Source organism: Herpailurus yagouaroundi, unplaced genomic scaffold (genome assembly GCF_014898765.1).
Source record: "Herpailurus yagouaroundi ecotype Mexico unplaced genomic scaffold, PumYag 201, whole genome shotgun sequence".
In the NCBI taxonomy this organism is placed as follows: Eukaryota; Metazoa; Chordata; class Mammalia; order Carnivora; family Felidae; genus Herpailurus; species Herpailurus yagouaroundi.
The window spans coordinates 7,463,934-7,490,348 of NW_024412432.1; the positions used below are offsets into that span (position 1 = coordinate 7,463,934).

At 41.0% G+C, this 26,415-nt stretch overlaps 1 protein-coding gene across 3 annotated transcripts in view; it reads left to right on the forward strand.

Annotated features, from left to right (window-relative positions):
- RASEF (RAS and EF-hand domain containing) overlaps window positions 1-8,380 on the forward strand; it is a 77,662-nt gene extending 69,282 nt beyond the window's left edge. For all 3 annotated transcript variants that reach the window (XM_040450327.1, XM_040450329.1, XM_040450328.1), the window contains 2 exons: window positions 528-604; window positions 7,185-8,380. In XM_040450327.1, coding sequence (XP_040306261.1) covers window positions 528-604; window positions 7,185-7,290 — 183 coding nt within the window. In that variant the 3' untranslated portion in view covers window positions 7,291-8,380. The remainder of the gene's footprint in view (window positions 1-527; window positions 605-7,184) is intronic.
- The last annotated feature ends 18,035 nt before the right edge of the window (window positions 8,381-26,415 follow it).

A 26,415-nucleotide genomic window follows, 5' to 3' on the forward strand; every position in this document is an offset into this window, starting at 1 on the left:
AGAACCTTAAAACATGAAATTGTGTACAGTGCTTACTTTTAAGGCAAAATAAAATTCCTCTGACTAGAAACTGTTTCTGGCACAACTACATTCAGATTCACTCTTTCTTTTTTTTTTTTTTTTTAAATTTTTTTTTTTTAACGTTTTTATTTATTTTTGGGACAGAGAGAGACAGAGCATGAATGGGGGAGGGGCAGAGAGAGAGGGAGACACAGAATCGGAAACAGGCTCCAGGCTCTGAGCCGTCAGCCCAGAGCCTGACGCGGGGCTCGAACTCATGGACCGCGAGATCGTGACCTGGCTGAAGTCGGACGCTTAACCGACTGCGCCACCCAGGCGCCCCAGATTCACTCTTTCTTAAAGCATTGAAACTCTGAATCCAGTTTCTTGGCTATTAACATCCTCAACAGAAGAGTATTTTTATTTTATTTGTTGGTTTTAAAAGCTAAAATTCTGGGAGACCTAAGAAAGAGACCTGAGAGAGAGAGAGAATTCTTCATTTAATTGTGTGTATTTCTTTTCTACAGACCTATGGGGCATTATTCTGTGAAACCAGCGCCAAAGATGGCTCGAATGTAGTAGAAGCTGTTCTCCATCTCGCTCGGTAAAGTGCTGCCTCATATTTGGAAAACTGGAAGTAGGATTGAATTTTCATGTAGTTGGTGCATATATCAAATTTCTTGACCGTAACATGAATATACATTCGAAAACACAAGTCTTGTATTTAGTAGTGGTGAGTGAAACAATTGAGCACAGATTTTATAAAAACTGGTAATGCTGCCTCTGCACTGTGAATGTTGGCAAAGTACCTTTACTGCCAAACAAAACAGGTGCATCTGAGGTGTCGTTGACATTTCTGCAAAATGTCACTGCAAAGCTAATAGTTGACTTGTATGAATCATTTCCAGGAACCAGATTTTAAACACAAGAGACTATTATGAAATTATCTATTATGACATTTTCCTGGGTAAAGGGAAAAAAAAACCTCAACAAAGCAAATTGTATGTCATGCCAGTTGGAAGCACCTTGTTAAAATTATTAGTCAGATAATTACTAAGCTAAGGTAATGGTGTTAATAATAAATAACACTTTGGGATATAGATTAGAATGAAAATTATATCATTGAGGAACTTGAATATAAATGTGAGTGTTTTAATCCTTGGAGTAAATTTAATTTTTAGGAAATAACAGTATTATCTGTTAGATCTCTCTTTTTTGCCTAGTTTTCTGCCACAAATGAAAAGATGATTCTTTGCTGGCCTAAAGGAATTAAATATCCAAAAAAAACAGGAAGGAAAGGAAAGGAAAAAAAGAAAAGAAAGTGTACATTAGCAAGATTCAGGCCCGTGATCTTTAATTACTGACAAAGCCATAATTTTAGTGTAATTTGTGTAGGTTTTTTTTCCTGGTCATTTGTGAGGTTTTACAAGAATCTTTTTTTAAAAAATTTTCTATGTTTTTATTTATTATTTTTGAGAGACAGAGACAGAGCACAAGCCCGGGAGGGGCAAAGAGAGAGGGAGACACAAAATCTGAAGCAGGCTCCAGGCTCTGAGCTGTCAGCTCAGAGCCTGACGTGGGGCTCAAACCTACCGACTGTGAAATCATAACCTGAGCTGAAGTCGGATGCCCAACCGGTTGAGCCACCCAGGCACCCCTACAAGAATCTTAATTTTAGAAGGATAGTTGGCTTGCTAATATACATTGACAAGTAAAATACCTTGCAGTGTTTTAAGTGCTGCTTTTATATTGATGACTTGGTGTTTCTAGTGCTTACTAGCTGCTTCGACTGGGGCCTTGGGCAAGATCCTTGCCCTCACTTGAGAGAATCAGGAAATGGGCCCCAGGACTTTTTTTTTAAGACTATTTATTTATTTTGAGAGAGAGTGCGCAGGCACACACATGGGGTGAGGTTGGGGGTGGGGAGAGGCAGAGAAAGGAGAGAGAGACAGAGAGAGAGAGAGAGAGAGACAGAGACAGAGACAGAGACAGAGAATTCCAAACAAGTGCCACACTGTTAGCATAGAGCCTGGTGGGGCTCGATCTCATGAACCATGAGATCATGACCTGAGCCAAAAATCAAGGGTCAGATGCTTAACTGACTGAGCCACTCAGCTGCCCCAGGAAATTAGCCCAGGATTTTAAATGGCCTGTCTTTAAAAATTATCTCCTTTGCTATCAGTCCAAGATAGAGAACCACCTTTCCCCACCACACTGGAAATCATCTTTGTTTAAAGCAAAAGCAGTGCTAACTTTGAGTGTGACCTAGAACAGGTAGAAAAAAGGTAAGCATTAAACATTTGTAGATTCAGGGGAATTACTTGGTTTTCTGCCTGTGAGTCGCAGGGAGAATCATGGGCTAGTATTATATTTGTCAAACAAGAACCCAAGTAAAACCTTTGTAAGTTGGGTGAAATAAGTGACTTCGTGCACCTCTGTGTGCATAGGGGCCTCCAGCCATTTTGACCAAGGAAGGCTCACTCAGTAGAGGTGGTGAGAGATTCAGCAAAATGCACGAAAGATGGATTCATTGCTGAACTATTAGTTGTTTACACTTTTCCAGGTGGTCATGTGGTGTTTCACTGCAGTATACCCGGGGATTCCAGGGTGGAGGTGATGCACTTGCTGGGCTCGATGGGTGTGGGAAGGGCCTGCCTGCAGGTCTGCAGAACATTGCAGGGCCCAAGGCTGACCTGGAACCCCAGGGGAGGTGGAGGAAGCCTTAGCTTTGGCAGTGGGGAGAAAAGGATGCTGTATGTCAGGCCCCCTGTGAGGCTGTCATTTGCTGCCTAGCTTTTGGAAGACTGTAGTGTCAGGAGGCTCAAAGTCCAATCTTAAATCTGCCCTCGCACAGCCATGGAGTCTCCTCTCGGCCTCTCTAATCTGTAAAATGAGGAAGGAGCCTGGAGGAAACGACCCCCAAGGTCCTTCCGGTTCTGACAGTCCATGGTTCTGTGTATAATAGCCAGTAGTCCACTGAATCCCATAATCACTGTTTAATGCTGAATTGTCTTCACGGGGTCATATTAAAGTTAAATGACTCCAAATTGCCACAGTCACACCCAGAGCACAGAATCGATTCCCTTTATTGTATTGTAAAGATGGGAGAGGCTGTGAGCCGCCTGTGCCTTTTCCCCATCTGCTCCCGCCCGGCGCCCTGTTTACCATGCAGCATCCGCACAGCCATGTGCTTCTTTCCTTAGAACACCTGTGTGCAGAGGCATTTTGATAACGAGGTCACTTCTCGTGAATCACTTATCAAGGAGTTCTTTTATTGTTGTTATTGCATTGTGGCCTGGTGCAAGGCCTCTGGTTTAGTTACGTTAGCGATGTGTTAAATGTGAAAATTACAAGTAGGGCAAACATGTAAATGCTTGAATTCGCTTTCTATCCTGCCTTCAGATTTGCTTGTCAAAGTACCTATGTCTTGAAATGGCAGAGTTACCACGGGTGAAACTATCATTTTTAAAAGTTTTTCATCCTTCAGAAAGCTATGTATCATCCAAAGCATGTCACATTCTCGATTTGGATCTCACAAGATAATTCCTGTCGTGGCCCCTTTCACACTGTGTTACATCTTAAAACGTGTACTATAAGAGTTTATGAATTTGCACTGTCTGAAACAGAATTCTGTTTTGAAAGGAGGCCATAAATGTCTGGTTAACACCTGCAACTACTAATACTGCTTTTTCTGGAAACCTCTCAATCCCAGGAAAAGTTTCTCCTAGAAATGCAGTTTCCTTGTAATGCTGACGGGACATCTGTCACAATCATCATCCCTTGGCAGGTGAATTTGCCATACCAGGACCACAAGCTTTAAGCATTTTGCACTAGATTCAAGTTCCAGGGGCATTTAATTGATCAATGGCCTGAAAATTGAAAAAAAAAAAACCCACAAAAAATGCTTAGGTTGGTATTATCAGTTCAGCCGAGGAGCTGAGCCTGTGGGTGTAAATCCATTCATGAGACTGACTCACCTAAAATGCAGCTGTTAAACATGTGGTAGTTTTTGGAGAGATAGTCTAGTTTTCCCAGCCTTAACACTGTTGATTTCCTTAAAGTGGGACATGCCTGCATTTATGATGGATTAAAGAAACCCGAAGGCCAGATGAAAAATGTGGGTACATGTTTTTCCTCCTTAATATTTGTTTTCACGTTCTATAATGTCTGCATTATGTGAGAATTCAGCCCATGGAGGCACCATACATGATTCAGTAAAGATACCGAGGAAATAAATATGAGACAGGCCATGCAATTTAACATGAGAGGAAGAGGGGCTCCTGGGTGGCTCAGTCGATTGAGCGTCCGACTTCAGCTCAGGTCATGATCCCGCGGTTCATGAGTTCAAGCCCTACATCGGGCTCTGTGCTGACAGCTCGGAGCCTAGAGCCTGCTTCAGATTCTGTGTCTCTCTGTCTCTTTGCCCCTCCCCTGCTCACACTGTCTCTCTCTCTCCCTCTCTCTCTCTTTCTCTTTCTCTCTCTCTCTCTCTCTCTCTCTCTCTCTCTCTCTCTCTCTCTCCCTGTCTCTGAAAACAAAAAAATAATAACATGAGAGGAAAAGAAGAAACATATGACCAGGCAGCCAGATGATTGTAGCTGATAGAGGCCATTGGAACCCCCAGAAGGAGAGACAGGAGTTGTCTTGTGAAGGTGCTATGATTATTATACCCATTCTACAGATCAGAAAATGGAGAACTAGAGTGTTTGATCAACTTGCTCAAAGTGACACAGCCACTAAGTGGCATCATTGGGACTTGTCATGTGAATCTGAAGCGTAGGCTTGTCACTTCAGTGTTGGCAGTCTCAGGATTGCATTCCACATTCTGTTCTTTACTCTCTTTCCACCTAATGCCTTCTGTCCCCAGTGTTTCTAGAACTGTCTCTAGCTGGTGACTTCCACTTTCTGTATTTTTAACCTCCACTTCTTTTTAAAATTCCAAAACCACATCCCCAACCCATCAACAAGTAGAAATTCTGAAGGCATGACTGTATCCAACATGTCTAAACCCTCACAGCCTGGCCTCACCTACCTTTCTGGTGGCATCTCTTATCTTGCTTCCCAAAGGAGTGATAATCTGTGGACACAGTCAAACTTTATTTCTAGTTGTGGCCAGGCTCTTTTATGTTTCCTTGCCTTTATGCGTGCTGTTCCCTGTACCTGGACTCTCCTTTCCTCATTAACTGAAGGCCAATCCCTGTCCTTTTTTTTTTTTAATTAAAAAAAATTTTTTTTTACATTTATTTATTTTTGAGAGAGAGACAGAGCACAGGTTGGGGAGGCGCAGAGAGAGAAGGAGACACAGAATCCGAAGCAGGCTCCAGGCTCCGAGCTGTCAGCACAGAGCCTGACATGGGGCTCAAACTCACAAACTGAGATCATGACCTGAGCCGAAGTCGGACGCTTAACCAACTGAGCCACCCAGGAACCCTTCAATCCCTGTCCTTTTAAGAGATCCCTCCATTGTCAAAGTCTCCATGAAGCTGTCTCCATAAAGCCTTCCTTTCCTGCAGGCCAGCATGACTGTGGTATACCCTTTGTATTCCCACATCACACTGTGTATGGGCATTAGCAGCTCTCTCAGGGCCTTGTAATGATTTGTTTAGACTTTCTCCCCCTCAAAGCTCACAGAGAGGGTCCCAGAGTTTGTTGAATGACCAAATGTCTGAGATGATGCAGTTGGAAGTTGTATCACTTTCCTGTTGTTGCTGTGATGAACTCCCACGAACGTAGTCCCTTAAGCAGTACAAATTTATCATGTTCTGCTTCTGGTGGTCAGAAGTCTGAAATGAGTCTTGTGGGCTGTTCTAGGTTGGCTCGTGTTTCTTCCTTCTTATCCTGAGTCTTTGTTTCCTTACCTGTGGAGAGAGGATAATAGTACTAACCTGTCAACCTGTCAGGGTTGCATGTGTGTTTATGTTGTGTGCATGTGAGTGTGCATTAGGTAAGAAAAATGTAAAAATGTAAAGCCTAGCATTTATTAGCTGGCCTTCAGCAAGAATTAATTTCTCTCTCTTTTTTTCTTCCACTGAGGCATCTTCTTTCGAATTCACAGTATAGTGGTTTTCAAAAGTTATTAGCAAAAATGAGCACCTTCTGGAGTTGTGCTGACCAATTCAGACATTCCAGAAGTGTGGCTAACCCAAATTAAGATGTGCTGTAGGTATTAAGTATATGCTGGATTTTGAAGACAGTATAAAAATTATAAAATACTTCATTACTGTTTTTATTGATAATAAATGTTGAAATGATAATATATTTGCTATACTCATTTAAATCAAATATATTAATAAAATTAAATTTGCATGTTTGTTTTTACATTTTTTGATGTGGTCTCTAATAAATTTAAAATTGCATATGTGGATTATATTCTATTTCTACTGAAATATATTGCTGTACGTACAGAATACACCAGTCCTTAGTAGTTTCAGGTGGGACTTCAGGGTCCCTGCATGTTTCACGAGCATCCCAAGGAATACACGTGGAAGGATCTTTCCCTAGGAGACTTTTGCAAGATTTTACAGATCTTTTGTCATTGTTGCCTCTAGCTGTTAATTCTAAGAGAAATTTAGGAAGATTTTTCTTTTTCTGGATTTTAACTTAAACATTCATCACGACATCCATGATCATGTATAATTAAAGAATGGTTATAAAGTTATCGTTGTTTTCATGAAGGTCAGCGAGCATGAGTCAGGGATGGAAGCCAGGTTCCAGAGTATTAAGGAGTGAGCTATGCATGCGGGAGACAATAAAGTATATGAAACCACCAGAGAGAGCAAGAGTAGGCTGTGTGTGTGTGTGTGTGTGTGTGTGTGTGTACCTATGCACATGTGTGTGTGCCTGCCTTGTGCACGTGTGAGTGTGGCCTCGTGCTCAGAGCACAGCTCTGTGTCTCCTCCAGCTGCCTGACCGAAGGGAAATTTCTTAACCTTTTTTTTTTTTTTGCCTTGGTTTCATCATATATCAAATGGGGCACAACAAATTCATATGGTCCTGGTGAGGATTAAGACAGTCAATACCTATAAAGCATTTACCACAAGGTCTGGGTGGCACACAGCAAATGCTCAGCAGTGTTGTTTTTATTTCTACAAAGCCATTTGTGGTTCGGTTTTGTACCTCGATAATTCATTCTCTTTCTCTTTCTCTCTTCCTATCTCCCTCCCTCCCTTTCCCCCTTCCCCCAGGGAAGTGAAAAAAAGAACTGATGAGGATGACAGCAAATCCATTACCAATCTGAGCGGGACCAGTTCCAAAAAGTCAACCCAGATGAAGAACTGTTGCAGTAGTTAAATCCCACACATCCTTGGCCTCTCAAGTCCCAGAGTGCTAAGTTCCCATGACCTGTTTGCTTCTTGCAGAGTGGTACATCCTACAGACACTGCCTGTGGGAAGTTACAGTGTGGGAGTCTGAATCGTGCTCTAGATCTCTCTGGAGCCCTGGCTTTTTGCTATGTTTCAGTGAATGATTTGGGCCCCCTGGTTAAATATACTTGTCCTTGCAGAGTCTCCAAGATAATGTGTAAAAAGTGATAAAAAAAAAAAAAAGTCACCTGCTCAGATCAAAGCTGTAGAAGAAACTGACATAATTAGATTCATGTGTAGCTGACTTTGTAGATAATCCATGACAAAATTTTATTTCAAATATTCTATAATAGAATATTAGTAAAAAGGGGTTACCATCCTAGCTTTACTGCTAACTAGCCTGTGGCCTGAGATCTGTCAGCAACCCACATTAGATCTGTTTCCTCATCTGTGAAACAAGCATCTTGGCCTTGCGGGCCTTGACCTCTCAGATTTTTTGCGCTGTAAGGAGCGGGAAGGAGCCCCTGCTGGCCCACAGTTAATAAGGACTCTGGTTGGTTGTACTTTTTAAATATTGGGGATATTGACTTTTCTCATTTCTGAAACAACAGAACTTGAGAAAAAACATGGTAATGTGTTAGGCTCCAGTGGAGACAGAAAAATCTATTTTTTTATATATATAAAGAAAAAAACATTTTTTTGTGACAAAGAGTTGGAAAAAAATGGTACTGTAATCTCAGAATACTTACAAAATCCATGGTTTAGAGTCAATGTTAAAAATTCTAATGAAAATTTAAGAGGCCACATACTACTAAAAATGCAATGCCCAGGAAAGTTGTCACTCTTTACTTAAAAATATATACCAGTAAGTCATGACCATGGATTGGGGACATACAGGAACTGGGAGTGACTGCTAATGGGTATGTGGTTTCTTTGGGGGATGAGAATTTTCTGGAATTACATTGTGATAATGGTTGTACAACTGTGAATATACAAAATAACACTGAATTATATAATTTAAAATGGCTGAAGTTTATGGCATGTGAATTATACCTCATGAAAAAAAAAAAAAAAACACTACCAGTAGAAACAATTTAACATTTTGCCAAATGAAAATGTGCATGCTTGATACCTACCTTCCCATGGTTTACAAACATAATCTCCAGTACAGTGCAAATCCCTCAACTCCCTAGTTGCCAGCATTTGCTTCCTGAAATAATGAACAGTGATAGAAATGTGTGGTTTTGGAAACTCAACTCTTCAAAAGAGGAATTGTCCTTAGGAATGGGAAGTCCAAGTCCTTTGTTGAATGTGACTAGTGACTCCTGCTCACCAACATCTTGGTTGGCCTTGCTCTTCTAGAACCTGCAGTGCCTCCCAGATTTCTCCACCGAAATGTCGCTAGCAGCTGAGAGAGTCGACACCTGACCCTAGAGAGAAGCCTGGTTTTTGGTGTTTGGTTTTCAGTGGTCTTGAACCAATTAAGTTATTTCCAATCAGACGTTTGAACTTACCTTGGTTCATATAGGTCCAGGTTCCAAGCAGTCTGCTGAAAAAACTTAAAGAATAGTGGTTATTTATGGTATTATGTGAGCTAATAACGTTCCTTTTTGCTGAATTAAAAGAATCCCATGTAGCAGTTTTCTCCTGTTTATGATTTTTATGATCAAACCTTAAATTCCCTAGCTTCATTTTTTTTAAATGAAAACTGACCAGATATGTTACACACACAGGTTATAAATAACCACAGCATCCTTTAGCTTTGAAAAGCTTGCCTTTTCTCTATTGACATCTAGCCCCCCCTCCCCCCTCCCCCCACTGGAAAGTTTGATCTATCCTCAGCAACTCTACCATGCATTTCTGTTGTGTGGTTTTGGTTGCAGAAAAAGAAGTTTATAGTTTTGACTGAAAAGAATGCCTTGCTTGTCAAATGGAACAGGGCAGGGAGGTGGTTATTTTGGGACTATGGTGAGATGCAGATTTGGCCACTGCTGTTTGTCTCTGTGGCACCTTTTGGAGCCCAGGTTAGAAAGGATCTTCTGTGTTGACATAGGGGACACATGTTCAGGTGTTTGGTGCAGTTGCACAAAACTGTGTTAATATACATGTTGTGTTGCCTTTATTTATTTTCCCCCAAAGTGTCTCTCTGTGTTTGTATGACGGTCTGTACATAGAGTATACCTTTGATACAGAAGTATTATCTTCGCTTTTGCCTCTGGATTGTATGGTTAGTACACCCATAGATTCGGAGATTACAAAGGCACCTTTAATAGACAAAGCAATCATCTTTTTTTTTTTTTTTAATTTTTTTTTCAACGTTTTTATTTATTTTTGGGACAGAGAGAGAGCATGAACGGGGGAGGGGCAGAGAGAGAGGGAGACACAGAATCAGAAACAGGCTCCAGGCTCTGAGCCATCAGCCCAGAGCCTGACGCGGGGCTCGAACTCACGGACCGCAAGATCGTGACCTGGCTGAAGTCGGACGCTTAACCGACTGCGCCACCCAGGCGCCCCAACAAAGCAATCATCTTTATTTGAACCTAGATAAATATTTTGGCAATAAAATCCAAATTAGAGACTTACAGCTTTGGTTAGCAATCTTGTTTAAAGAAAAGCTACTTGAAAGTTCTTTCAGCTGCATTGGTGGGAAATCATAATTATTACTCACATTTGATTTCATGAAGGTGTTCTCAAAGTTACAGTGTATTTTTGGTAAGAAAAAAATATTTAATGTTTTTAACTTAGACTTATTGTGACACAATTGTATAGTCCTGTGCAGCTAACTCATCTTGACTCAATTTTTCCTTTGAGAGCTTTTAAAATCACAATTCTATTATGCTCCTTTTTTTATGCATCCTGACACATTGGATAATATTTTAATTTCATCATGGAAAAGAATGTTGGATAAGGAGACATTTTTCACTGTTAACTTTTAGCCTCATGCATTTTCATAATTTATTTTTTCCACTTGCTGCTTTATATGACATATGTGACATTTGATTATTTAATACCAAATGTGATTTGCATAAACCCAAGTCATACAGCCCTCTTGCTGAAGATAAAATTGAGGTTAAAAGATAAAGATTTATTTTCATATTTGTACAGTGATCGGCTTCAGAGTGAAGGCTTTTGTGGGCTTTTATTGTATATGTGTGTAAGAAATTTCATATGTATATATTAAGTAGGCCTCTGGGTATTGAATAATTGTTTCATGATTTTGATTTATATGGTTTACATTTTCGTAGTATTGGCCATATTTCGTTTATACTGTTTATTTCTCTTCAAACCATTAATAATTATACCATAAAGTGTAATTTTTATAGCAATGCAAATGTCTAAGGAACTACAAATATTTTCTGCATTGTAAATTCAGTAAAGCACGCTTCTGTTGGCCTTTGGGGTGTTTCCTTCAGCTTTCCTGCAGGCATCCCTGAATAACTTTAATTCTAGGATGTGCCTACATGAAATCGTGCCTCTAAAACACTTGCCTTATCTGGCCTGGACAGCAGCTGGCTAGAGAAACAAATAACACATGGTTTATTTGGTGCTACGGTACAGCCATGTCACCTTGGCCAGTGGGGCAGCACGTCAACCAGCTTGGGATGTGACAGCCAGGAATTGGGAGGCTTTGCGGGAAAATTTCAGGGCATGTTCTGGCCATCCTCATGACCTCAGGGGTTAGTGCCTTTCTCCAACACTCATTCTGCTCCTTCCGTTCCCCACACTGCCTAGCCAACTCCTGCTTGTCCTTGGGTTTTAGCAGAAACGTCACTTTCTTCAGGAGTCTTCCCTCACAACCCCCTAAAATAGGGTGAGGCTTCCTGCCCTCACTTGTGTAGCATCCGTTGGAACTGATTGGCATCCTTATTGCCCTTATACTTGTTTAAGTAGACACATGCCCTGAGCCCTTTGCTGCTGCCTCCCTTCTGCTGCATGCAGTGCTTAAATAGGGGAGCAAATAACTAACTTTAAATAAGGCAGGCTTTGCAAAGGGTTTCTGCAGACATACACAGATGCACGTACACAATAGTCATGGACAGTGTAATCAAGAGGCAGCATATTTTATTTTCTATTTATTTTGAGAAAGAGCACTAACTGGCTAGAGGGGCAGAGGGAGAGAGGGAGAATATTAAGCAGGCTCCACGCTCAGCATGGAGCCGGATGCAGGGCTCCATCCCACGACCCTGGCATCATGACCTGAGCCGAAATCAAGAGTCATATGCTCATACTACTGAGCCACCTAGGAGCCCCAAGGCAACATATGTTAATGGCCATAGGTGTGAGCTCTGCAGCCAGGCTGCTTGGGGATGAACCCAGCCTCATATACCTACTAGTGGGGTAACTGTGAACAAGGGGCTTAACCTCTGTGGACCCCAGCTGTTTCTTTGATAAAATAGTGATAAAAGTACTATTCTCACAGAAAGTTTATGAAGACTAAATGAGTTAGTGTATTTAAAGGGCTTGGAATACTACCTGGCACTTTTATCACCCTCACTTTGAAAGTTTTGAGGGACGCCTTGGTGGCTTAGTCGGTTAAGTGTCTGACTCTCCATTTCGGCTTAGGTCAGGATCTCACAGGTTCATGAGGTGGAGCCCCGTGTCAGGCTCTGCGCACTGTTTGAGATTTTCTGTCTCCTTCTCTCTCTGCCCCTCCCCCACTAGTGTTCTCTCTCCTTTCTCTCACTCTCTTTCAAAATTAAACCTTAAAAAAATTTACCAGATTACTTGGGGGATAGGGCATTGTAGAGGACTCACTTTGACGTAAGTTCATTGATTACTTCCCATATATGTTCTTGGTATTTCGATGGACATGAAGTTGGGTATCACAGGGGATAGGCTATTGTGTAGATGAATTAAAAGAGGAGGAAATCATGGAGAGAAAAACAAAGGTCTGAAAATTAAAATGGAAAATTGTGAATAGAGTCCTTACAGATGTGGAACCTCCATTTATTAAAGTCTAATTGTATCAAATAGTTAAAGGGATGGAGAAAACCAGAGCTGTGATTGAGAGTGTGAATCTAAAAGATAGTAGACGGGGCGCCTGGGTGGCGCAGTCGGTTAAGCGTCCGACTTCAGCCAGGTCATGATCTCGCGGTCCGGGAGTTCGAGCCCTGCGTCGGGCTCTGGACTGATGGCTCAGAGCCTGGAGCCTGTTTCCGATTCTGTGTCTCCCTCTCTCTCTCTGCCCCTCCCCCGTTCATGCTCTGTCTCTCTCTGTCCCAAAAATAAATAAACGTTGAAAATTAAATAAATAAATAAATAAATAAATAAATAAATAAATAAATAAAAGACAGTAGACAATGGTGGTGGTTAATGATGTTCTCAAACTAATTAGAGAGTAACCTTTATGTTTATACCATGACAGGTAGCCTGTTGAGAAGGATCTCTGATGGATATATGCAAATGTCCACAAGATGGGAATTAATCCTTAGGAAAGCATATTGTTTTACAAGCTTTAAAGTAAAAATAACATCTTTTCTTTCCAGATCTAGATGTTACGCTTCATTTTCATAGCTGAAAATGGAAAACAGGCAAAAATGCCTCAACTTAAATTGCAGGGTAAGGCAAATTTTCAAATGAAAAACCCTAGAAATAGTTACCCAGTTTCCTTTATTTTTTTCTGCATCTGCATATCAGGTTTATTTGTGAATTTATATTTCTTAAATTTCTGTAGAATGGGGATATAGGTGCAAGGTCCTTTAACTTGTGGCCTTTCAGGCTGGCAGTTCACAAACCACATTTCATAGCATTTGACATACACTTTAGTAGAGTTTCTCACTGTCCTTAGGATTTTGGCTTTCTGGAAATTTTTCCATGCAGGTTTTCTGGCACATCTTCCCATTGCTGTGCAGCAAGGCAGAACTCAAGAGCTGGACAAAGATCCCTTCAGGGCATATCTTATGAATAATTCCAGTGTGGGTTTAGGAGTTTTGTGGGGTTTTCTGTTTTTGTTTTTTTGTTTTGTTTTTTTGTTTTGTTTTTTTGTTTTGTTTTTTTGTTTTTTACAGAGCCTGTGTGAATGGAGGAGGGGCAGAGAGAGACGGAGAGAGAGAATCCCAAACAGGCTCATGCTCAGCATGGAACCTGATGCAAGGCTTGATCTTATGACCACAGATCATGACCTGAGTGTATATCAAGAATTGGACACTTAACCATCTGAGCCACTCAGGTGCCTCAGGAGTTTTTTTTAATTCACCACACCTATCTTCTTTTCTTGATCAGTCATTCCAGAAACAGATGTTTTTACCTCTTAGATAAAATCTAAAAACTTTACATGATCTCTGCGGCTCTCTGTGATCTGACTCCTACCTGTACATTTGCTACGATTCTAGACACTGGAGATACAGGGTGAATAAAATAGACTCCCAAGCAGATTACATTCTGGTGGGGCTTGATGAAACATGTGCAGACAAATAAGGAAGATCCACGTTCTGCTTCTTCCTCACCTCTCTCTACTCCAAAGTCTACCTTTGGGCACAGAAACATCTGTTCTCAGATATGCCAGCCCTCTCACCCCCACCCTTTACTCAGTCTCTGCTTTCTGCCTGGAGAACCATGTGCTCGTGTCCATTTGCCCTACCCAGTTCCTGTCCGCACTGCTCGTCTCAGTTCCTCCTGGCAGCTATGCCTGACACTCAGGTCTGAGCCAGAGCCTCCTCTCCGTGATGTCTCCCTGCAGTGCCCATCGCAGCCCTTCGTCAGTGGTTGCCATGATCAGCTGACTTGTGCACCTGGCACACTGGATGATTTCTACCTCCTGCAGCCCTTTAAACGTGACTGAGTGGAAGTAAGCTTCCTCCACCCTGAATGTACACTTCAGCAGGTTCATGGCTTTTCTGGAACAGTGTCTCAACTTTCTTATGCCATGGACTCCTTTGAAGCCCAGGAACCCCTAGGAATAATGTTTTTAAATGAATAAAACAAAATACAGAGGATTGTAAAGGAAACCAATGCTATTGAAAGACTATTCCCAGGATACTTAAACAATGTGATAATATGGTATTTTTGCTGTTTTATTGGCACAAGATCTAGTGCAAGATCTGGTGATGGATCCAAGGGTCCCCATATTTGTGATGTAGTCATGAAAGTAAACCGTGTGTTGAGACATCTGCATTAATCTAGAGTAAATTATGAATATCTGATTTTGTGGACAGGGTGGTCACAGGTACCAATAATACTACTGCATTTTATTGCCAGCATTTTATATGAACTGACATGCTAAATTTCAGTTAGAGTTTAGTGAAAATAAACGTGTAATTTTTGTCCCATTCAAGTTAAATGGGTTTCTATCTGTGGAGGCAATGGATCCATTGCTCCAAGTAGGAAGCTCAGGCCCTTGATGAGAAGGTATATCTAGATGAGAATTCCCTTAACGTAATCAGAACTCCAAGTTCGCCTTAGTGGTGTTAGTTTTCTCTCTGTTCCAGCTCAGGCTTGCTTCAGCCTGAAGCCTGACATGGGAAGGGGCTCCGTCGCCCTTGTCTGTTCCGCATCCCTGATGTACTACTTACTACAGAATCACTCCCCATAAGGTCCAGGGAAGGGAAGCATGGTGCTTACAACATGGATACTGCTTCACATGTTAGCAAGATAGATCTCATGAAAGAAAAAGAAGGCACGTGGCCTGCCGTTCTTGACCATCCAGTGTGCTGACATTGAAGGATAAAATATGCCCCTTGCAGAAGTGTGTTGGAGCCCACCTTCTGCCTCATAACTGCAGCTGTGAAACTAGCCTGCTTTCATGATTCCTCTTTTGGCCATGAATGCTGGCTAAGGAAGTAAGGAAGGCCTAACGCCCTCAAAATAAAAGCAAAAATAAAGCAAATTGACAGCAAAACCTCCACAAGTTGGCACATGGTACATAAGACTGAGGATAAGACTCGGTTGGGAATCAGACATAATGTTTTCAGGGGTGAGAGAGCATATAAATTATCTCCTCTAAAATCCTGTTAAAACTAGAGTCCTATAGATTTTCTTTTAAAGATAGACCCACAAGGACAGAAGACCGTTACAACAAAATTGTGAAGCTGCAAAGTAGATGGAAAATTGGGAACTGAATGAACAACCTAAGGAAGCTGAATCCTTTTTTTTTTTTTTAATGTTTATTTATTTTTGATAGGGATAGAGAGTGAGCAGGGGAGGGCAGAGAGAGAGGGAGACAGAGAATCCCAAGCAGGCTCCACACTGTCAGCTCAGAGCCCGATGCAGGGCTAGAACCCACAAACCATGAAATCATGACCTGAGCTGAAATCAAGAGTTGGACGCTTAACCGACTGAGCCACCTAGGCACCCTAGGAAGTTGAATCCCAAACCAGTAGTGGGAGAAAGCTGAGAATAATCTAGATTTACACTGTGAATTTCCCAAAAAGCTGAGGAACTAGGGAAGCAGATACCTCTGTAACTGGTGTTTCGATGAAAGGTGGGATGAAAGTTTGAGAAGCAGTTCTATCCTAAAGTATTGTTCTTCAATGCTATGCCACTACTACCCAGACCAACATCTGGAGATGTATTTTCTGGAATAAAACAGAGGGCTGCTAAATTGGGGGATGGGTGCCAGGCATAGTTGAGTGTTGGTACTATTCAAAAAAAAAACAACAACAAATGGGGGAATTAAGTGACAATATACATTCTGGGTGCTTGGTGCTAAAAGCCAATATTCCTCATTCAGCTTACAGGACACTGACACCTTTATCTTTCTGAGATTCAAAGACTTTTCCCTGGAGTATGACCAGTCAAGAGGAAAGACCTTAAGACACTAACATCAGACATCTTCCCAACAAATATAACCTCCATACCATCATCCTACAGTAAAGTTCAAAGTTGGCAAGTCACGCCCCACACTTTCCATCAGGATTTTAGCTCCTCTGAATAATCCAAGGATCACTGGATATTTGTGGAAAGTCTCTAGCATGGAAGATGGAGACCAACTAAAACAAAAATATCAAGTTGGGGGAGATAGGGCTCATGCAGAGAAAAGAAAAAAAATTATCATGAATATATTTAGAGAGATAGACAAAACTATTGCAGCCATGAAACAAGAACAAGTTACTGTCAATAAGGAGCATTTAAAGAGCAAAAGTAAGCTCTTAGAAATTAAAAACATGGGAGAAATATAAAAAAAGTAAACAATATAGAGTTTGGAAGACAAATTCGAGGAGTCTTTCAGGAACACGTAAAGAGAAATCAGAAGGAAGTCCAACATCCAAAAATAGCTATTCCACAAGGAGACATCAGAGAAAAGAGGACTACATAGCCAAATAAATCAAGACAAATTTCTAGAACTGAAAGGCATGAGCTGCTAGATTGAAAAAGCTTATCTAAAACCCAGAAGCTTGGGTGGTTCAGTCAGTTAAGCACCCAGCTTCAGCTCAGGTCATGGGTTTGAGCCTGGCATTGGGCTCTCTGCTGTCAGCACAGAGCCTGCTTCTGATCCTCTGTCCCCCTCTCTCTTTGCGGCGGGGGGGCCCCCCCCCCGCTCATACTCTCTCTCTCAAAAATAAATAAATATTAACAAGTTCAGAAGAATGAATGGAAATAAAGCATATTGTCATTTGGGCCCATTGCCCAGTGAAAAATTTCTCCAAGTTTGCAGGGAGGAAAAAAGAAATTAAAAAACAGGAATTAGAATGGCTATGCATCTTTCAACAGAAATACCAGAAGCAAAATGACAATGAAACAATGCCTTTAAATTTCCAAAGGAAAATTATTTTCAACCTGTAATTCTATACCTAACTAAACCATTGATAAAATGTCGATAATAATGACATTTCAAGACAGGGTCTCAAAACCTTATATCTCATACACTATATACCCTTTCTAAAGAAGCTTGAGGAGGACTTGCTATAACAAAGGAAGAGTAAGTGACATGGAGTACAGAAAGTAAGACATTCAGCACAGGAATGTCCAATCCCAGGGCAACAGACAGTGAAGGAAGAGCCCAGGCTGAGAGACTTTACCTGTTGCAGAGGATACTGGTCCATATTAGAACAGTGTGACTTAAGAGAGCTGTAACCACAAAGTGCCATTCACCACAAAGTACATCATCTTTTTATCTGAGGACAGAATAGCAGGGTAAGCCTGGCCCTGATCCACATCTATGCTCTCCTGTCCTTGCCCTGTGCTGGTGAAGTTTCTGCTTGGTCCTTCATGCCCTGCTGCTTGGATTAGCTGCTCATTCTACCCCATAGGAGTATTCTGTTTTTACCTTTCCGCGGAGGTGGTGGGAGGCCATGGGGAACTAGAAGATAAAAGGGAGGGGGGAGAGGGGGAGAGAGAGAGGGAGAGAGAGGAAGAAAGCTGCACACTCTCCCTGCCTATATTGCTGCAGACATCCAGTACCCAGCTCACACTAGATCCTCCCAGATTGCCAATTTTGGGTAAATACTGTTTCCAGAGACTAATGTGCCAGATTTTCAAATGATATACCCAGAAGCAGGGAAGAGAAGGTAAGAAGGAAGGAGGGACAAAAAGAGGAAAGTGGAACACTTTACGTGGAACAGAATTTGCAAACATTCTCTAATTTACTTGAGATTAAATTATTTATGTTTTTTTATGACTACAGATGATGGGTCTTCATGACAGTATCTTAAATTTCTTGATTAAATGTTGTGCTGGATAATTCAGATGATCAGAACCAGTGGTAGACATTTGCCATTTTCTTTCCTACCAGCCATCTGAACACCCTTCTTTATCCTACACCATGTGAATGTTAGTGAGAAGCAAAACTTTGTGGATCCTGAGAGAAGCTGAAAGGAACAAATATTCCCTCCCACCATCCCCTAAAACCTAGGTATATAATATAGACTTACCTTACCCCTGCCTTCCCACCCATCACTGTGCTGTAAAGGAACGACACAGACCTGAAGGCAGTTAAGAAACCACAGTGATGGACCCCAGACCCTTTGGGACATGGCTGTACTTCCCAGGGCCTAGCTTCCCTTGGTTTCTGCTTATCATCTAAACCCACACTGGGTTCTTGTGCCTTCTTAATTCTGTGTTTCCCATAGCCTTTGGATAACATCATTTTGTGCTAAGGTTCAAAAATAAAAAAAGAATGTAAAATGCAATTAATCCATCGATCTTTCTAGTTTGCTTACATATGACATCTCTTAATTTTGATCTCAAACTCCAACATAATTAGTTTGTTATATGTATTATGTCTGGTTTTCTCTACTTGACCTGACAAATTACCATTAACTTTATGACTTAAAATAATACTAACTTATTTTATAGTTCTGGAAGCCAGAATTACAAAACTGGGTTTTATGGGCAAAAATCAAGGTGTGCATGGGATGTCATTCCCTCAAGAGGCTGTAGGGGAGGATCTAACCCTTGTCTTTTCCAGGTCCTACAGGCTGCTTGCATTCCTTGGCTAATGGAATGACATCATTCCCCCATCCCCTCCAGCAATGACATTATTTTAGCTTTTTCTTTTCTCTGGTTCTGACTGTCCTCCCCTGCTCTTTCCCTTATAAGAACCCTGTGATTACACTGAGATGACTTGAATAATCCAGGATACTCTCTCCATCTCAAGATCGCTAATCACATCTACAAAGACCCTTTTGTCAATAAGGTGACATATTTACAGGTTCTGTGAATTAGTGCTTTGATCGGCTATTATTCTATTGCAACATCCACAATAATTTTGTCCTATTATCTTTTTCTTTTCACAGTCTGCAAGTTATTATATGACGTACATTCTTAAAAAGAATGCTTTACTCTTGAACAGTTTGCCCTTTAACCTTTTAATTTGGAAAACCTAAATAAGTACACAACCCCAAATTTTCACTTTTTAAAAAACATGATGTGTGTTGGCAATTTAAAAAAAGATTCCTAACTGCTCTTTGAAAACAGGAAATGAGCATTTATCACTTTGAACATTAAGTTTGTCTAAATGGCCACAACTTGACATAGAGTTGGCTAATTAAACATTGATACAGCACCTGTTAGGGGGAGTACTCTCTGGAAGCCTTGGCAGAAGAAAAACAAAACAAAGGTACATTCCCTCTTCCTGAAGAACATATCATTTAGTTGACAAGATCACAAAAGAAGTCATTTCATCACCAACTAGAGAAAAGGGAACCACTGAAAAATCCCAGCTGTGTAGAAAGGCAGAATGTGCATTCCTGTGGGTTTCTCCATCAGCCACTGGGTTGATGTGTACTATATCCCTGTTACCATTTGAGAGGCTGTTCAAATGGGTGTAAACAGATATGGCCCTTTGAGGAGTTTATAACTCCTGAGATTGTAGACTTGATGGAATTTCAGTGGGAACAGTGAACAAGTACACAGATGAATTACTAAAAACATACATCATAGCATGTATAACTGACCTTGTACAGATGGTCTATCCTAAAGAGTGCTAGATATCTACCTGAGGGTACCAATGGAGCATCAACCAGACACGTGGTCAGCTCAGATTTGGGCAAGTTACAGAGAGAATGTATATTCCTTATTGTCAATAGGAAAACTCATATTTTCTAAGTGTTTACTGTGTCCTACAAGCTTTCTCATGTTTTCTCATGTTATCCTTGCAGTAATTCCTATTTTAACAGATGAGGAAACAGGTTCAGGGCCTAAGTGGCAGAGCTGGGATTCCAACCCAGGTCTGTTTGAGTCCAGTATGGCTCCCTATCTCAGACAGTGTAAGTCTTAAAGGTTACCCAAATTTATTGAGTCTAAGAAATCTTGGAGAAAAAAAAATATCTTACAAGAAAGAAAGAGAGAGAAAGAAGAAAGAAAAAGAAAGAAAGAAAGAAAGAAAGAAAGAAAGAAAGAAAGAAAAGAAGAAAGAGGAAGAAAGAAAGAAAGAAAGAAAGAAAGAAAAAGAGAAAGAACAGGAAACATCTTTTCTTTCTATTGTCTTGACTCACTGAGTTGAAGTGCCCAGAAGGACTAGATAACATTGTAATGTGGCTAATGTTCTAATTCAAATCAAGAAGCCAATTGAATGGCTTTTTCCCTATGGCAGGCCAGGACTCTTAGGGTTCTTATTTTAGAATGGGGATGGTTTGGAATGGGTTTTTCTCCCTCAGTCTCAAGCATTGGAAGCTTTCAAGTTCTCCTAAGAACTGTTTCTTGATTTCCCAACTGGATACTGAGCAAAATAAACACTATCCTTCTGTGGACCTAATCCAGTGAGTGGACATCCAGGATAGAATTAATGTCAGTGCTGAGCAGATGTGTAAAGAATATCCATTCTATGCACTTTTGTAACCAAACCACTGTGAGTTCCCTCCTTGGTGAGCCAGAAACTGCACCAAGTTGAGCTGTCACACAAAGAAAACTTTATTTGCAGCAAGTAAGGAGATTACGGGGAAAGGGGAATGACTTCCAAAGCCATGATTCCCCAAGCAAGGGTGGATGGTTTCCTTTTATTTAGAGTTATGATGAATATTTAGATAGAGAAGACTTGTCCTTGTATGTACAGGCAGGCATAGGTGGTGCATGTGCCTTAGGGAAACAAAGCCTATACACACATTGTATGTTATGTAACTGAGGCTTGTGCTCCTCTTTGGGTGGATATCAGTATTATAATGACTTATAGGTAGTTGTAGGGTCCTTCTAGAGGTCACTCCATGGTCCACCTGCGCAGGTCTGGGCCGGCTGGAGGTCTTTCTTGTCAGGGCAGTTGCTATGGCAAGCAATGGTTTCATTTTCCACTTGCCTTAGTTAAGAGATAAGCTGGAAAGAAGAGCTTAAGGAAAAATGTGGGAAGAAGGTCAGTGAATACAAGCAGGTGAGCAGTAAAGGTTGGGTCTTGGGGTCTAGCTGGTGACACTTTGTTTTTAATTGGTGAGGTAACTGGTGTTCAGGGACAACCTGTGATTATCTGTGTGGTTTCAGAGCTGGACCCAGAGCCCAGGTCTCCCGTCTTCAGGCCAACAGCTCAAGATGCCACACTTGTTCCTGCTTTTTAGGAATGGAACCTGAGAATTCCTTCCTTCCTTCCTTCCTTCCTTCCTTCCTTCCTTCCTTCCTTCCTCTGTTGCATACAGAGGTGAGGTCACGAGGGGTGGGAGAGAATGACAACTAGAGGCATGTGGTCTGGTCACTGGTGACACCCTTGTTGGCATAGAAGTAAAAAATTCTCGGGGCGCCTGGGTGGCGCAGTCGGTTAAGCGTCCGACTTCAGCCAGGTCATGATCTCGCGGTCCGGGAGTTCGAGCCCCGCGTCAGGCTCTGGGCTGATGGCTCAGAGCCTGGAGCCTGTTTCAGATTCTGTGTCTCCCTCTCTCTCTCTGCCCCTCCCCCGTTCATGCTCTGTCTCTCTCTGTCCCAAAAATAAATAAACGTTGAAAAAAAAATTAAAAAAAAAAAAAAGAAGTAAAAAATTCTTTTCCTCAAAAGCAAACAAGTAAACAGGATCCTAACCTACTATACTCTGGGTATTTAATGCAAAGTACTTACCATCAGATAATTTAAAAAAAAAGCCTTGAATAGGCAAAGACTTAGGAAATAAACCCCTTGTCTTAGGGGGAAAGAACTTCATGTGAGCCAGTTATACGAAAGAATACAAATCGCAGAGTAACTCACCAGAACATCAATTCAGAAAACTTACTTGACATGGCTTTTTTCTCCTGATATGATACTTCAAGTTTTAAGAAAAATACAGTTTTTTCCTTCCCTCCTTCCTTCCTTTTTAATTTCCTTCCTTCTTTTCTTCTTCCTGTGAAGTATGCACTTAGTTAATTGCTTATTTTTTCCCATTAAGTCACCACTGTGGATTGAGTTGTATCTCCCTAATGTATATGTTGAAATCATAAACATTGACATCAGTGAATGTGACCTTACTTGGAAATAGGTCTTTGCAGATGTTCTCAGATTAAGATGAGGTCATACTTGGCTAGGATGGTCCTTAATCCATTGTGACTGGTGTCCTTATAAGAAGAGAAGACAGACACGCAGGAAGAACTTCATGTAATGATGGAGTCTGAGATTAGAGAGATGTGTCTACAAGCCAGGGAACTCTAAGGATTGCCAGCAGCATCAGAAGCTAAGAGAAAGGTCTAGGACAAATTCCCCTCTTAAGCCTTTAGAGGGAACATGCCCCTACAATTCCTTGATTTGTAGGACTCCAGAATTGTGAAAGAATAAATCCATGTTGTTTAAAGTCACCTACTTCATGGTAATTTGTTACAGTTGCCCTAGGAAAATAATGTAGTCACCAAACATTTCAGAATTCCTGCTGTAGCCAGGAGCATTGAGTAGGGGACAAGATGGGGAAGAGAGAACCTAACAGGAGAATATGATACAATTTTTTACCCTCTAGGAACTCACAGTCTAGCAGTTATGTTAGAAACCTTAGTGATTTCCCCCATCGCACCCACAGGCATATCCACTTTTAATGACAGTCAAGGATAGGTGACATCTATGGTGACATCTCTGTGTTATACTTTCAATGAAGGAGATTGATCATAGGCAAAACTGTGAGGAGAGGAAATGTGAATAAGTCTTTAGAGCCAGGCAATAATTTAGGTTGGCTTCAGAGAACTGAAAAGCAAAAATTTTAAATTGTTAAAAGAACAATGGTAATATTTAGGGTTCTGTTTTGGATTGTTTAGGATCCTTAGCAAAGACGGATAGAGCTGAATAAATAAAACAGGAGAAGATAGGAAAGTTCTGACTGAAATGCTTCTAGCCAGGATTTGAGGGGAAAATATGGTACAGAGACCATTAGCTCTCAAAGACCTACATATACATATCCTTTCACCCAGAAGTTTCCCTTTTATAGATATATTCACACACATCTAAAATGCATGGCATCACAACATTATCTGATATAGCAAAGTTTGGAGTGGGAATTAAATATCATTTAAACATGGGTTAAATAAATTATGGTGTTTCTGTACAATGGAATATTATGTAGCCATCAAGAAGAATGACCCAGGTGTATATATATTGATATGGAACCATTTCTAAAACATATTGTTAAGTGAAAAAGAAAGATACAGACTGATACATATAATATGATATGGCTTTTGACATAAAGGTTGTAAAGGTTGTAGATCTGTATAGGGTTATGTATCTATCAGGTCCAGGCTACCTCTGAGAGTATCCAGAAGATAATCAGGGGAAGAAAACTGGGGAAATAGGAGACAAGGATGAGAATGAGGTTACCACTCAGTATACTCTTTGGAACACTTTGAGGTTTGCTTCATGTACATGTATTACCCATTAAAAAAAATCACAAAGCAGAAGAAAACCCAGCCAAGCAAAATGCTTGTGGTCTCGTTGCTGGCAAAAATGGCCCTTCTGCCCATCTATTCCAATCTGCTTGGCTCACCTTCTCTGGCTTGCTGGCCTTTTGGATCCTCACCTTGGCTCTCTCTTGACTCCCAATAGTCACCACCAGCCTCCTTTGTTCTGACAACCCACTTTAGACAGTCTCCTCTGGCTTCCATCTCTGGCTCTTCTCTTGGGCGTGATGCCATGGATGCTCTCCTGCTCTCTGCAGCTCAATGTGCTGGAGCCCACCAACTCCCGGCCAGGCTTGCCAGGTCACTAGACAGCATGCACCTGGCTGCAGACACTGCCTAGGTACAAAAAGAGAATGGTCTACATGGGTGTCCATTGTATATAGGAAGTAGTGGGGCTGCCTCTAATGGCATTCCACCTTTAGTTGGCCCGGAATATTTTGGTTCCTTCATTAACTTGTTTCTCCATTGGCTGATTTGTGTGTTCTTTTGTTCATTCTTTTGTTGATTCAGTACTTCTGAACCAGGTAGATAATATGAGGGGTGTGCCAGGAGATTTCATAGCCCTCTACTTTCCTTTTCCCCAACCCCATGGATAATTTAGATTTTATTATGTCCTGATAGCATGAGATTTAATAATTAAACCAACTGAACATGTTGTACGCAGAGTGGCAGCTTCTGGGAATCACAATCAAATGACCTCTCTTTCACCCTCACCAGAAAGGATCTAAAAGGTACAACAAAGAGGCATTTAGTTTAATGACATCTGCAGATGAGCCTTATTTCCCTTGGCTGATTTTTTTTATTTCTTTCTTTTTTTTTTTTTTAACCAGTAAAATTCTTACTATTGAGTCTTTTTAGTGTTCCAATTCTCCCAGAGGGCATCTTAGGGAGAACAATGAATGCCTGCAGGCAATTGACCATTTTCCATCTTCAGCCACCAGGGATCTTGAGTGAGGTTAGAAATGCTGCCAGGAACTCCATCAATATTGAAAATGCCTCTGGCTTGATTAAGCTTCGGAAATACCTCCATTGATTCTATTCAAATATTTATTGAACATCTACCTCAGACAGGGTATACTGATTGACTTCAGAAAAGTCACCTTCGCCCAAGGCCTGGGAAGGGGAAGGCTTGCATGAACACTGGGCAGGAAAGGGAAATTCTTTGTGGGGTGACTGAAGAATGGGCTGGCTCAGCTCCAACCAGAGAAGGATCCAGGAGAAAAAGTCATTAGGTTCTAGAATACTGATAGGGCTTATAGCTCCTGTGATCAGCGAGGCGTTCTGACCTGAATGGTCATCCAAGCAGTAAAGGACATCTACAGAGTGGCAGCAGGAATGGTCCTCAGGAGGCACCATCTTGAACAACCCCACAGCAAAAAAGCAGGTTTCTTGAGTTGCCTGTCCACTAGAAAGTGTTCTTTAATGAGATAGTTTAATAGCATGGTATTTAAGAGTACAGCATCTGAAGGCAGACTAATTACCTGGGTTTGGATTCAGGCTCTCCCTGTAAGTTTGCTTAACCTCTCTAGACCTCACTGTCTTCATCTATAAAATGGGAATATGATAGTACCCAGCACATTAGGGTTGTCTGAGGACTAACTGAGTAAATTACTAAGATAGTAAAGGAATCCTAGCAAGTATTCAAAAATGGAAAGAGTTATTTTAATTGTAGCCTGAAAATGACCATGTCTTCCAACGAGTAGAATTACTAATTTGCCTAGTTTTGAATTTTGTTTTTGTAAGGGTAATAAGATTTTTGTGCTGCAAAATACATTTTCCCCCTTTTTGTCACTTGTCTTTGTTGGGCTTTTCACATCCTTTTTTTTTTAATCTCAAATAATGCAAATGAAGGTAGCATGTGGTCTGTAGTCCCCAGAGTGTGTTACTGAATGTACATATGCTCCTTCAATTCGAAGAGGAGCCCATCGTCATTGGCTTAAAATGTCCCCAAGAGATTGCAGCTGAAAATCCCTGAGCTCTTGAATGATTGGTCTCAGATTTCTGCTCCTCTTGTATTGAAAGTATCATTAATAATTTGACTAAATCATTTTCTTTCCCAAAGCCTGCCTGAATTATCTTTTCCTTGACCCCATGTGTTCATTGTGGTCACCATTTGAAAATAACTTCCTCATGAAACAAGGGTCCTTCATGTTTATTCAGAATGGTTTGCATTGTGTACAAGTTGGCATTGCCTGAGGAGAAGTTACAACACCTTGCCATCCATAACAAAAGAATTTTGAATTTGCCCTTGAAATAGTGACAGTTAAGAATATGCTCATCAAACCCTCTCATTTGTAGAACTTAAACTCTTACCAAACCATCATTGGCCTCATCCTTCTTTCTCTCCTCACAGTATACTTCCTGGCTTCCGAGTAAAGCCTAAATAACTTTTGAATACATTTCATTTTTGCGATTGAATTGTAGTTCTGACCATATGGACGTATTCAGACTTTTGTAACAATCCACTGCTAAATGACTTTCTGTCAATTCAGTTCAAGTTACAGGTCAAATCTAACGATTGTGATGAAAATAACTTCCAAGTGCCAGTTGCAACTATAACTTAAAGGGCCTCCCTCTTTAAGGCCAATAATTTTTCACTGAAAACACCCATGGTCATGCTTTTTGCATAATATATTTTGTTTCAGTGAATTGAGGAAATCATTTCAGTTCTTTGAGCCAGCCAGGTGCAGTGTTGAAAGGCCCCCCTTTAAGCAATGCATCAGTTCTTGAACGGTACCTCTAGGTGGCACTGCAGCCCAAGACAACGTGCCTGGTCGTTTGCTTTCTCCCCTCCCCCTCATTCCTGGTTGCCAGCACAGGTTGGATTGGCATGCAGGGAAAATAATCATTAAAAATAAATGCAATCAAAAGAAGTAGGTTATTACAGTGGCACATTGGAACTGCTTTGGTTAGA